A 12997-nucleotide genomic window follows, 5' to 3' on the forward strand; every position below is an offset into this window, starting at 1 on the left:
ATCTAACTCTGGGATTGCCTGAACTGTTAGATGAACCAGATGATGAGCCTGATCTATTTCTGTTATTTCCTCTCTGCATATTTTGGAATCTGAGCTGAGCTGCATCTCGTCTTGCCTGTATTGCTTCATCTGAAAAGTAATCAACTCCCACATATGGATACATTTTTTCATGTGAAAATGCTGCCAGGTCTTTCTTTAGTTTAGTCAGTTGATGATGATTTTGTAATTCTCGGTAAGAATTGAAATTAAACCTTGTTTAAGGTTCAAGTAGATTTACCCTTAGTGCTCTAGGACTGATGGGCAACATCAGCTTGGATAGTTCTGGGCTTTTCATTCAGTTCATCTTGAATCTCTGCACATGCAACATCCCAATAAAATGTTTGACCTGCACAGGGGATGTTAAATATGAGACCTGTTAGCACATCCGGTGTAGTAGCGCTTCAATCTTCAATACACGCAGCTCTCCCATGCTTGCAAACATGTTTCAAAGCTGGGCGTCATTGTAATCCCTTATGCCTTCTCAGCTTAAAAAAAAACCTTTTGTTCTATGATCTAGACTCGCAAGTCAACAAAAGGATGCATTACTCACCCCTACCTTAAGTCACTCAAAGGCTGCTTGTCATTTCTTGCCACACGCAAACATTTTCATTTTGCTCCACTCTAAAGCAGCTGTTTAGTGTGGTGCGGCACCTTACCCATCACCAATAGAAAAACATGTATTATACAGTCCCAGCCAACACCTCTCTGAAAAACGTCATACCTTTTGAATGATAATTTATTACACCACAAAATTACCAGCGTTTCTTTTTGTTCCTCCGTTAGTTTTTACCTTCACGGCAATCCTAAAAAAAAAGTGTGTACTTGGGCCTCACATAGATTTCCGTACTCTTCATAATACTCAGTACTTTGTTAAGACTTTTATGACGTTTCGGCACTCACTGAACATGGTGTCATCTCGAAGAGTGTCAAAGCAGTTGCTGGGCCTACGGATATCCGCTTTGAATCTGTGGTTTCGCATCCAATACTCATCTTCACAGAAAAGAGAAACACATGGCAGCGTCCTGATTCAGGAACTTGCAGTTGTTATTCTGGACGCTGGTGTTTTTGAGGCTGACTGCTGTGCGGGTGTAGCCACTACCCGTGTGTCATCCCACTGGCTGCTGGAGCTGTGCTGGTCTGATTCTTACTATCTCAAAGCACCAGAGCTCTGCCACCTCTGCAATATAATATAATATGATTGGTTATTTATAACACGCAGAGGTTTTATGTGGGGACCCGGGGATCGAACCTGTGTTGCTCCATGTCGTCTTGCTTCCAAGGCGTGCACGTTGTCCCCGAGCTGTCCTCCCGAGACAAAAAAATGTATAACATCTGCTAAAGATAGAATGTATTGACAATGGGGCTGCATTGCCAGGCTACCCCACACAGGGTATACGCAACAATGCCTCAGTTCTGTGATTAAAATGGCAGCCCAGCCCCTCCCCCCAGGAGGGTATGCCTTCTGGATCAATGTGTGTGGACGAGAGTGTTTCTGCAGCACTTCCCTTGCCATCAGTATAGAACCTTATTCCCCCTCTTCCTCATCTTCCTCCGTTTTCTAGCAGGGAGTTGATGTGGCTTTAAGGTGCAAAGGCAGTAAACTCTAAAAAAAGCGACCTGGTTCTTCCACCCTATATTTAATGGTGTCATAGAGAACAAGGAGGGTTTATTCATCAGAGTAAGGCATGCCTCGGAGTGTGTTGTTATTGCCACAAAGCAGAGATCCATCAGATCTCTTCTGTGGACATAGGTTGAAATTGTTAGTCCCACTTTTGAATAAGAAGGTAACTATTTGGAAAGTAAAGTCGTTTGGTTCTGCTGTCTCTATTTTTCTGGTACTGCAGACAAGATAGAGAGAGCTCGAGATTCTCTTCCAAAAGAAGGAACTCTTTGGCCGATTGTCAAGCTCCTTCCGAGGACAGGAGATATAAGGTTGGTCACAGAAAAAAAAAGCATTCAAAACACCATAAGGGATTGCGTTCTCTTCCTGCTAGGAAAGGGGGGGGTTCCATATTTGGATCCCTTTCTTTCTCTTCTTTTCCTGTTAGCCCAGCCCGAGCCCCATTCATATCCCTGGGAGAGGTGCAGCTCAGGGCTATGGTCAGGGATACAGTAAACCCTGTGCAGGACATGTGTTTCCCTCTAGACGTAGTACTTTACCCGTGGAGACTCGTCCCGCTGCTGGTCTGCTTGATGATTCTCAATAAGGATTAAAAGATCCTGATAACACCATCAGATAGAGCCGAAGGAAATCCTGAATGAAGGAATGACACACCTTCCAGTAAACCCAGGTTCCAAGAGATTCACCATCACTCCATAGCTGTCCGTCCCCTGAGGGTGTTCAAAGCCATAACCAACCCACTGCAATTCATGAGCTTTGGAAGTTTACAAGTGTCAGAGCTGACATCTGACAGAGTTACAAGGAGCAAGAGAAAGCCGCAGAGTACTTTTTATAGTCCACAACATACCCTAGCTAGATGTATGCCACGGAATTCTATGACACATTACATGTGGATTCCATTCTCCCAGGGTTGCTGCCCACACCATGGCGGCTGGCCTCACATCATGCACTCCTAGCAAGCAGTGGGCATCCCTCAAAAGCATACATTCCATCTCTGCAATCGCCCTATTAGTGGAAGCTTCAGAATCCTATGCTACTCAGTCACTAATCATGTATTTTCAGTTCTTTCTGGTGGTCTCCGAGAAGTGTGGGAATCTACTTGACATTAAGCCGAAAATCCAATTTATTTTGGTAATTTCCTCTAGACACTATAAGAGTTATCATCTTGTCCTCCATTTATCCCATGGCTGCAATGTGCCAATTCTGGCTAAAAACCTGGAAGGGGGAAGCCTCCCACAAGCACCTGCTGTAGAATGTTGTGTTCTTGGACCAGGAACAGTTTGCAACATCAATGGAGGAACCTGTGAAACAAACAGCAGAAGATGCCAAGTTGTCCCTCCTAGTTTGTCTCAAGCGACCTCTTTCCTCAGCTTAGGAAAATACTTTCTGCCAGTTGCTCCCTGGCCAGACACTTCATTTCCATTCCCCACAACTCTGGGGTCCTTCTGCCAGTGGGATCTAAGATTTTGCAGACATGTGGGTGCAACAGAGTTCAGATGGTTTGGGCTCTGGAAGGGGCTCCTTGAGGCTGGAACTCTGCAGATGCTGGCTGAATTCTCACTCCATTTGATTAAAAAATCCTCCTATGGGGGTTTCAGAATTTAGTTTCAAAGGCAGCAGTACAGAGGAAAAATGGCCAAAGGGCATTTGCTTTATATATTTTCTGTTTTAAAGGCTTTGGGGATTTGTGCCCCATCGCCTACCTTAGGAGGGTCTTGAAATACACCATGTTCGCTCCATTCACAAATGGGACTCCACAGTAAAAATTTTTGATTGTCAAGACAGTAGGCTTTCACTTGTTAACTGATCTCAAGGATGCAACCTAACAGAATTCCATCCTCTGGTCTGAACAAAGATTTCTTTGTTTTGAAGTTCTACACATTCGTAGATCTGTCTGGCCATTTCCAGAATGGAACTGTGGCCCGAGGTCAGCACCGAGAGTGTAGTCCAATGTCTTTGCTCCCATGTTAGGCTTCACAACAGTAACCCTTCACTCATACCTAGATGACTGCTAAGTCCATACAAGTCCATATTCACAAGTCCCTCGTTGACAGTGTGGTTATCGAAAGTCTCTTTCATATTGCAGGCAGTGTAGGCAGGGGTGTAGTTTGACTCCAGGCTGTGGTACGTGTCTCTACCCATCTTTTGGAAGGAAAAAACTACAGACTCATTGTGGTTCTTCCTTTCATTGAGTTTCACTTCTGTTCAGAATTGGAAACAGGTTTAGATGGACACAGCATTCAGCCTCTCTGTCGTTCTTCTGACTTGAAAGACTACACCCACAACTACTAATAAAACAGAGTTTGGACCTCTGGTGTCCAGCCTCAATGGACTTTATTCTCCAAAGACATACGGCAAATGCTTTTGTAGGGAAATGTCACTAGTGGTTGTTGCTGGAGAATCCACTCAAGGGTTCTGAATGGGTCTTCCTATACCCCTTGTTTTTTGCAGAGACACCACAACATGAAATGCTGAGGTGCAGCATTGGGTTTATCAATGACACGTGACCTCTGGCCAGCTCAAGACTTCACAAGGTCATCCAACTGGAGAGGAGCTTCTGCAACCCTCAAGGAGACACAGTTATTTACAAATCTCCACAGCACCACCCAGATCTGTAGAGATCACAGTTAGCCATGTGTTATGTAAAATGACCGCGGGTATGTAATGCAGGGCCCTTGTCAACTGAGTTTCGTTGGGCAAAAGTGGAAGACTTCCCCGTGTCCCTGCCAACTTCTCACATTGCAGGCGATCTGGGAGGGCCCATCCTTCTTTTCTAGATTTCTCTCAGCCTCCAACCATTTTGACGTCAAACTGCCAGAGGCTTAGGGTTCTGCTCATGGACATGCTCGAATCCAAGGAAAACAATCTACTATTCTCTTTTTCCAGGGTCGGGCTCCTCAGGCCTGGGGAGTAAACTATCCTCCAGGTCTAACGATTGCTTTCCCTCATTTCCCCTCCTGGGGAGACCGCTGATCAAGATGAGCAAAAGACAAACCCTTGTTCTCCTGGTGGCACCATGATTGGTTAAGATGATTTGGTTCCCACACTTTCATTTGTTGTTGGATAAAGAGTGAATTCTTCCCCTACATCCATCACTGCTTTGGTGAATTGTCCACTCCAGCCATACTCTTCCACAACAGATGCCTTCTGGAAGCTGAAGGGCTGGTCCTCTAGAAGATAGGTAGGTGCAGCAAGGTGACCAGGTTCGGGTAATTGGCATCCTTATCCTGCAAAGACCAATAAATTCCCCCACCACCCTCTTTCCAACCTGAGGTCATTTCAAATGTTCATATTAACCCAGACTTTGCCTCCACACCTTCATGGTTGTGTGCTCCTGAGTCTGATTCAGTCCTGCTCCTTCAGGGCCTTGATCATGAAGTCAGGGTATATCTGTATGGGGTTGCTGGTGGTACTCTCGTTCAGATTGGAGTTGCCATTGTATTTCGGTGCTGGACTGCCCCTGGGCAGGACAAAGACTGATATGCAAATGGATATTTCCCATCTGTGAAAGGCACAGTGAGTAAAAGCAGTGGCTGCGAACTCTCAAGTGGTTAATAACCACTGAACAGGTTATCATGTCTGTTCTTGCGAGAGAGGGGCGCCCGCTACCTTTGTAAAACTATTTTTTAAGGAACCTGGGATTGGTAACCCTAGGTCTCCTGGGGGCAACCAGACGTGGTCTCCCTCTCACTGTGCTTAGAGAGGCATCAGCTTCACCTCACTGATGATCCCCAACAAGGGTGAAACACGTGTATGGGGTTGCTGGTGGTACTCTCGTTCAGATTGGAGTTGCCATTGTATTTCGGTGCTGGACTGCCCCTGGGCAGGACAAAGACTGATATGCAAATGGATATTTCCCATCTGTGAAAGGCACAGTGAGTAAAAGCTGTGGCTGCGAACTCTCAAGTGGTTAATAACCACTGAACAGGTTATCATGTCTGTTCTTGCGAGAGAGGGGCGCCCGCTACCTTTGTAAAACTATTTTTTAAGGAACCTGGGATTGGTAACCCTAGGTCTCCTGGGGGCAACCAGACGTGGTCTCCCTCTCACTGTGCTTAGAGAGGCATCAGCTTCACCTCACTGATGATCCCCAACAAGGGTGAAACACGTGTATGGGGTTGCTGGTGGTACTCTCGTTCAGATTGGAGTTGCCATTGTATTTCGGTGCTGGACTGCCCCTGGGCAGGACAAAGACTGATAAGCAAATGGATATTTCCCATCTGTGAAAGGCACAGTGAGTAAAAGCAGTGGCTGCGAACTCTCAAGTGGTTAATAACCACTGAACAGGTTATCATGTCTGTTCTTGCGAGAGAGGGGCGCCCGCTACCTTTGTAAAACTATTTTTTAAGGAACCTGGGATTGGTAACCCTAGGTCTCCTGGGGGCAACCAGACGTGGTCTCCCTCTCACTGTGCTTAGAGAGGCATCAGCTTCACCTCACTGATGATCCCCAACAAGGGTGAAACACGTGTATGGGGTTGCTGGTGGTACTCTCGTTCAGATTGGAGTTGCCATTGTATTTCGGTGCTGGACTGCCCCTGGGCAGGACAAAGACTGATATGCAAATGGATATTTCCCATCTGTGAAAGGCACAGTGAGTAAAAGCAGTGGCTGCGAACTCTCAAGTGGTTAATAACCACTGAACAGGTTATCATGTCTGTTCTTGCGAGAGAGGGGCGCCCGCTACCTTTGTAAAACTATTTTTTAAGGAACCTGGGATTGGTAACCCTAGGTCTCCTGGGGGCAACCAGACGTGGTCTCCCTCTCACTGTGCTTAGAGAGGCATCAGCTTCACCTCACTGATGATCCCCAACAAGGGTGAAACACGTGTATGGGGTTGCTGGTGGTACTCTCGTTCAGATTGGAGTTGCCATTGTATTTCGGTGCTGGACTGCCCCTGGGCAGGACAAAGACTGATATGCAAATGGATATTTTCCATCTGTGAAAGGCACAGTGAGTAAAAGCAGTGGCTGCGAACTCTCAAGTGGTTAATAACCACTGAACAGGTTATCATGTCTGTTCTTGCGAGAGAGGGGCGCCCGCTACCTTTGTAAAACTATTTTTTAAGGAACCTGGGATTGGTAACCCTAGGTCTCCTGGGGGCAACCAGACGTGGTCTCCCTCTCACTGTGCTTAGAGAGGCATCAGCTTCACCTCACTGATGATCCCCAACAAGGGTGAAACACGTGTATGGGGTTGCTGGTGGTACTCTCGTTCAGATTGGAGTTGTCATTGTATTTCGGTGCTGGACTGCCCCTGGGCAGGACAAAGACTGATATGCAAATGGATATTTCCCATCTGTGAAAGGCACAGTGAGTAAAAGCAGTGGCTGCGAACTCTCAAGTGGTTAATAACCACTGAACAGGTTATCATGTCTGTTCTTGCGAGAGAGGGGCGCCCGCTACCTTTGTAAAACTGTCTAGTGCATAATACCTGTTCTTGTCAGAAATAATCGGGAACATACCAAAATAGAGAATGCAAAAATACAGAGGCCGAAAATACTGAAATTCGAGATTCCAATGATACCACATGTATATGTGGGGGGGCGAGGGGGATAAGTAAAATACAAAAGGTATAGGAATATTGGGGAGCTGCGGCTGTCTTCCCCCTGCATGTATATGTGGCAAAAAAGGTGCTAAAAAACGGTCTTTTTGGCCTCTACATTTTGGGGGATAATTCATGGATTATTTGCACCGAAAAAAACGGGATTTGTGCAACATTCTGCCCGCAAATCCCTGTTTAACAAATGAGGATTTGCGGGCAGAATGGCGCACAAATCCCATTTTTTTTGGCGCAAATAATCCATGAATTACCCCCTCTATGTTTGCAGCATTCACATAGGTCCAAATAATCTGCTGGCACTGCCTCCTGGCACTCTATCTGCCTACACAGGCTCCCGGTGTAGAGGAAAGTGAGAGTTGGAAGCTGCTCATGCACCGTAATAGCTTCTACAGTCTGGAATTATTTCCTTAAGGGGCCTCATTAGGAGATTGGTGGTTTCCGGGCGCAAATTGTGGTGGGATGCCACCAACGCAAATAGCGTTACAGCTACTCGGTCTGGCGCTATTAACGCCGGATCATGAATAGCGGTATAGCTGTAAGTCCCCATGTTTTGGGGGCTATTAGCGCCAGCGCAATTAGTGCTGCGCTAATAGCACCCAAAACGGGCAGAAAGCGGGGGGAATTTTACCTCCAGCAAAAAGCTGGAGGTTAACCTCCAAATTTCCACCCAACTCATGATAGAGCCAACCCTTAAAATATGAGACATTCCTTGTTAAGTCACTTTCTTAGTTCGAGTCCATTCCCTGGCATGCCAGTACTTTTAATAATAATAATAATTTGGCATTTATATAGCGCTACGGACCCTCAGGTATCTTAGCGCTGCTTATTACCCACGGTGTGTGGTGCTCATTTATCGAGCTCGGCAGGATGAAAGTCTGAGGTTGGCCCCGCCGGGATTCGAACATGTGTCAACAGGCTCTGCACGGATATCAAAGCGAGTGTCTACTCGCTGTGCTATCTGACCAGCTAAACCTCTGCTTCAATGCCAAGATGACCAGTGGGGGGCATTTTCCCTTAATGAAACCTCTCAACACAGAATAGATAACAGTGGGACTGGCGGCTACGATCCTGGCGGCCATCAGGATGCAGGGCCATACCTCCGGTTATTTCCCAGATGCCCTCGCTCCTCATTGGTCATCAGGATCTCAGGATTCCACTCCAGGTGCTGATACTTTTAGCGCCTGCTGATGAAGGATATATGGGCCGCTAAAAGCCACCTGGCCCTCCATTCTCTTCGGTGCTGCACCAACACGCTATGTGTTTTAGTATGTGCGTCAGACAGAATCGTTTGTGCACGAAAAGATCGGGATGCTTTTATTTAATCAAAATCCTTTCACACAGGTCCTATCCATAGTCTCAGTTATACTGATGCGTGCGCCCCCTGCTGGATGGAAAGAGGGGCTCACGCAGCTGCAGCCTTTACTTGAAGCAGAGTGGCGAGCAGGGCCGGCCTTGGGGACAGCAGCGCCATGGGTGAATTGGCACCCCTCCCACCCTGTGCGCCCCTGGTCAACAGGGGGCGGGGCGGAGGGCAGGGGTGGGGCGGGCCAGGATATGCCACTTTTTTTTTCGTCAGGAGGTAATGATGTTAATAGGGTGCATCAGCACCCTATTGTTATTAAATGCGCTCCGCTGCCGCGGGCACATTTAATAACAAAGGGGCGCCTGCCACGCCTTCTGCTACCGTGCAAGCTCGGGGGAGCCCTTGAAAGACTCCCCCGAGCTGGCATGGTGGGGGGCTAATTGCGCCCTTTTGTTATTAAATGTGCCCGCGACGGCGGGTGCATTTAATAGCAAAAGGCCGCCTGCCACGCCTTCTCCCACTACGTCACCTCGGGGGTGCCCTTGAGAGACTCCCCCAAGCTGGCGTGGTGGGGGCTAATGGCACCCTGGGGGGGGTGGCGCCCCGGGTGGTAGCCCGGCCCACCCTCCCCTACCGCCGACTTTGGTGGCAAGCCTCGCAGACTTCAGCCATTATCAGGAGCAGGCGTGAATACCCTAGAGAATCTTGCCACCAGGGTGGCTCCTGCAGGCTCCTGTGAGAAACATTTAAACAAACTATAAAACGAGGTCATTTACCAATGACAGTTGGTTGTTCAAAAGGTTGCATCTAAGAACTCAGACACAGGAAACAATGCGCACACACATGGTTTTCTCCGCCTCACACTTCCTAACAACATAATCACATATAAGGAAACAAAACTTGTGGTGCACGAAAGTGCCCTAGAAGTTTCTACGCCAGGTTTAATTGTTTCCTGTCCCTGTGCTAGGTCGGGTACACTCTTCATTGCGTGCTCTTTCTATCTGATTTAAAGCACTTCCTGCTTTTATTGCAACTGTCATCAATCACGGTGGCTGCGTCTTTGCTATGAATGGGGTTGGGTACATTCCTGTGCGCTTTACCGCTGAGGCAGGAGGTGGAGTGCTTGGTTAAGCCACCTCTCGCTTCTGAGTGGAAATTTGGTTTAGACATGCTAAATATGCCCTAAATGGGTGGAAACCACCAAGGTCTGCAACCTACTGCTCTACAGATGTTTTTGACTACAACTCCCAAGCTCCTTTGCCAATTACTATGCGGACTAGGGTTGATGGTTGCAGACCCCTGAAAGATGCTAGGGCAAGTCCAAACGTGCAAACACTGCTGGGAATCAGCAGGCCATAATGTACTGCACAATGCTATTGTCCTCATAGCCAATCAGGGGCCAGAAATGTTTGCCTATCTGATTGTATGGAGTGTTACAGATCAAAACCAGTCAATGTCCAACCTGGCCACCTGTCCACAGCAGAAAGAGGGTCTGGAATTCAATGGTTTCTGCTCTGCTGTGCTGGCAATTTCACAGACGTAGACTAGCGCTGAGTTTAATTCTACTGCACCCCAAGAAACCGAATGATACCACCAGAAATGCACCCTTCATACCTTCTAGGAAGTACAGAAAAACATATTTTCCATGTAGGCATTTCAACTTTTCTTCTTCGGCTGCTTATTAGAAGTTCCTTGATTTGGAACGAAGTTTAGCACATGCTTACTTACATGTTTAAAGGAATCCATCAACCAAACTACTCTAAACGTTCATGCAAGTCGATAGACCAAGGCATAAGGATCCAGAAACTTGCAATGCACCACTTCCAAATTAATTTGTATGAATAGCAGCAGGTTAACGCTGCAGTTATATCACAGGCGTGTCTACGGATTTCCACTTTTTGGGGGGTTCTAGCTCTCTTTTAATCGCAACACATTACCAACATTATTTCCCCTGTTTGGTTAGGGTACCTACCCCACTACCCTAATTTTTGGTTTTGGCATATTTGGTGGTACGCTAGCGCCACCTAATGCCAAAACGTTGGTACTGTAAGTATTAGAGAGAAAGAGGAGCTCGGGAGAAGTCTCTTGCGTTGGCATGGTAACTGGCTCATGCTTACGGGATGAAATGGCCGAATCACCGGCCGGGCCTTGATTTGTTTCCAGGAGAGCTGTGCTTCCGCCATTTCATACCGTTGCGTTAATGTGGTTGCTTATAATAATATATAATAATGCATTAGAATAAAAAGCTGGCAGTGCTGTCATGTTCCAAACAGCAACGCTTATCTATTTTAGGATACAGTGGAAAGAGATGGTAACAGGAATACGTGTTTAGGGGCTAAAAGAGTAAATTTTTTGTCCACCTCCCCCTCCATTTCCAGCCCTAGCTGAGGCTCAGTTATCGCCATGGACTGCTATGTGCGCGCGTACTGCTGGCTATTTCTCTTTCACTCCCCATTGTGAAGCTTTGTGCTCTACTGCCTACCTTTTTGTGGTAAAGACAAAAACATGAAACCTTAGAACTTCACAGCGGATGTGGGCTGGCAGCCACTTCCAGTTGGCTCATTTCCTGCCTGCTCTATGCTCATATTAATTTTGTCGCCTCCTGCTTTTCCGCTGCGGCCCCTCTACTTTTGTGCCATCAACATTTCTGCTCGGGGGCTGCCATTAAAACAATTCTAACGTCATTGCTCGGCCCTCGGCACCCCCGATTGCCCCTTCCCCTATTATGACCCTTTAACGCATCCTTTCTAAAAGTGAATGCGGAACCCCCTACCACAATTCCCAATGAGGTCTGCATCACCATATCCACTTATGACTTAAGCTCCCCTTTCCTGCTCAGTATTTAGCCCTCAGCATTCCACACCATTTCGCTTGCCGCCCCCGCACCCCTTGCCTTGCAATGCAATGTAACTCCATAAAGCCAAAATAAATAAATAAAAATATATCCCTCTCCAGTTCAGGGTCCTTTGAGATTGTATCTCCCATCATGCATTGCCCCTCTTGATTTCTATGCCCTGTCTTGCACTGGAGCACACTGAGACATACCGATGAGAGGCGTGCTACGCTCTACCTGATTCTCAATGCCTGCAACTGCTACGCTCTACCTGATTCTCAATGCCTGCAACTGCTACGCTCTACCTGATTCTCAATGCCTGCGACTGCTACGCTCTACCTGATTCTCAATGCCTGAAACTGCTACGCTCTACCTGATTCTCAATGCCTGCAACTGCTACGCTCTACCTGATTCTCAATGCCTGCGACTGCTACGCTCTACCTGATTCTCAATGCCTGCAACTGCTACGCTCTACCTGATTCTCAATGCCTGCGACTGGATCAAACGTAGAAACCCCTGGGGCATTTTTGAGATGCTCACGTGCAAATGTGATTTAGAAAAGTGCACCTCGCAGATGCTCTGGGCATCTCCATATTTACTCCAGTTTTAGGTTGCAGTTAATCTGAGATGCTCATTGGAATCGCCTCATTTGCTCCAGTGCAAATAGTTGGGAAAAAGGCCCACTTTATTTGCCAGTACTCCCTTCACCTATCACTCAGTCTGCCCTTACACTAGTCTAAAAATCTTGCAAGTGGAGCAGTTCAAAAAGCTTTACTGCTAGCTAAGCAGACCACATCCATCACAGCGACTCTATGTACTCTCTCTATGTACCACTAAGATCCGCTTTCCAATGGTGCAGGTAAAAGAGGCAGCCTGCAATCACTAGCTGTGCACACTTCCCTCCTGCTGAAAACGCACTATAATGGCAGAGATTCGTGTGGTAAATCCACCATCAGGTTATAGCAGGAAGGGAAAGGGGGTACATTTACAAAACTCGTCTTCTTACCAAAATGGCGTCCCCAGTTCTGCAGATCTATTTCAAGTTTCGTTTGTGGACCCTTTTTATGATGCTGCCCTCTCTCTCTCTTTCAGGAGCTGCAAGGACCTAAAACAGATATTTACAGCGACTTGAGCCAAAAATAACATCCCAGCATGCACCTGGTCTCTGCTTCTTGGTCTCTGCATATCCAGTTCTGAAGACAGCCTGTGTCACATGTATACTGAAGCTTATTTTGTGTGCGTTTTAGAGAACCTTTTATTATGCTAATCAATAATAAAACATTTACAACACAGTCAGGGAATTATGGCTTTTGAAAAAAACGCTGTAGCAATGGAAAGGACGATGACGGCTTTACATTGGGCTAAGTGGGTGACAGTGCTTTAAGTGGGAAAAGAAATACAGGGGGAATCTAAGAAATGTCTGACATTGTCTAAGAATTGCATGTCATTTTGTATTTTTTTGTATTTTGATTTTATTTATAAAAAGTATACGCTAAAGTGCTGTACTGCTACGAGAATGGTACAATTCAAGTAAACTAAAAGGTACACACCATATCAGCAGCCATATGCTTTAAGAGGAGCGGAAGTGGGGAAAAGATGAGAACTTGCAAAGAGGGAAAGGGAGTGTGTTCCAATGCTTA

General features: G+C 46.7%; 1 protein-coding gene across 3 annotated transcripts in view; it reads left to right on the plus strand.

Moving 5' to 3' along the window:
- Nucleotides 1-12649, plus strand: part of LOC138451137 (TYRO protein tyrosine kinase-binding protein-like) — a 315876-nt gene extending 303227 nt beyond the window's left edge. For all 3 annotated transcript variants that reach the window (XM_069604888.1, XM_069604886.1, XM_069604889.1), the window contains exon 5: nucleotides 12450-12649. In XM_069604888.1, the coding sequence (XP_069460989.1) occupies nucleotides 12450-12500 (51 nt within the window). In that variant the 3' untranslated portion in view covers nucleotides 12501-12649. The remainder of the gene's footprint in view (nucleotides 1-12449) is intronic.
- Nucleotides 12650-12997: the final 348 nt, after the last annotated feature.

Source organism: Ambystoma mexicanum, chromosome 1p, assembly GCF_040938575.1.
Source record: "Ambystoma mexicanum isolate Mex_15411 chromosome 1p, UKY_AmexF1_1, whole genome shotgun sequence".
Lineage (NCBI taxonomy): Eukaryota > Metazoa > Chordata > Amphibia > Caudata > Ambystomatidae > Ambystoma > Ambystoma mexicanum.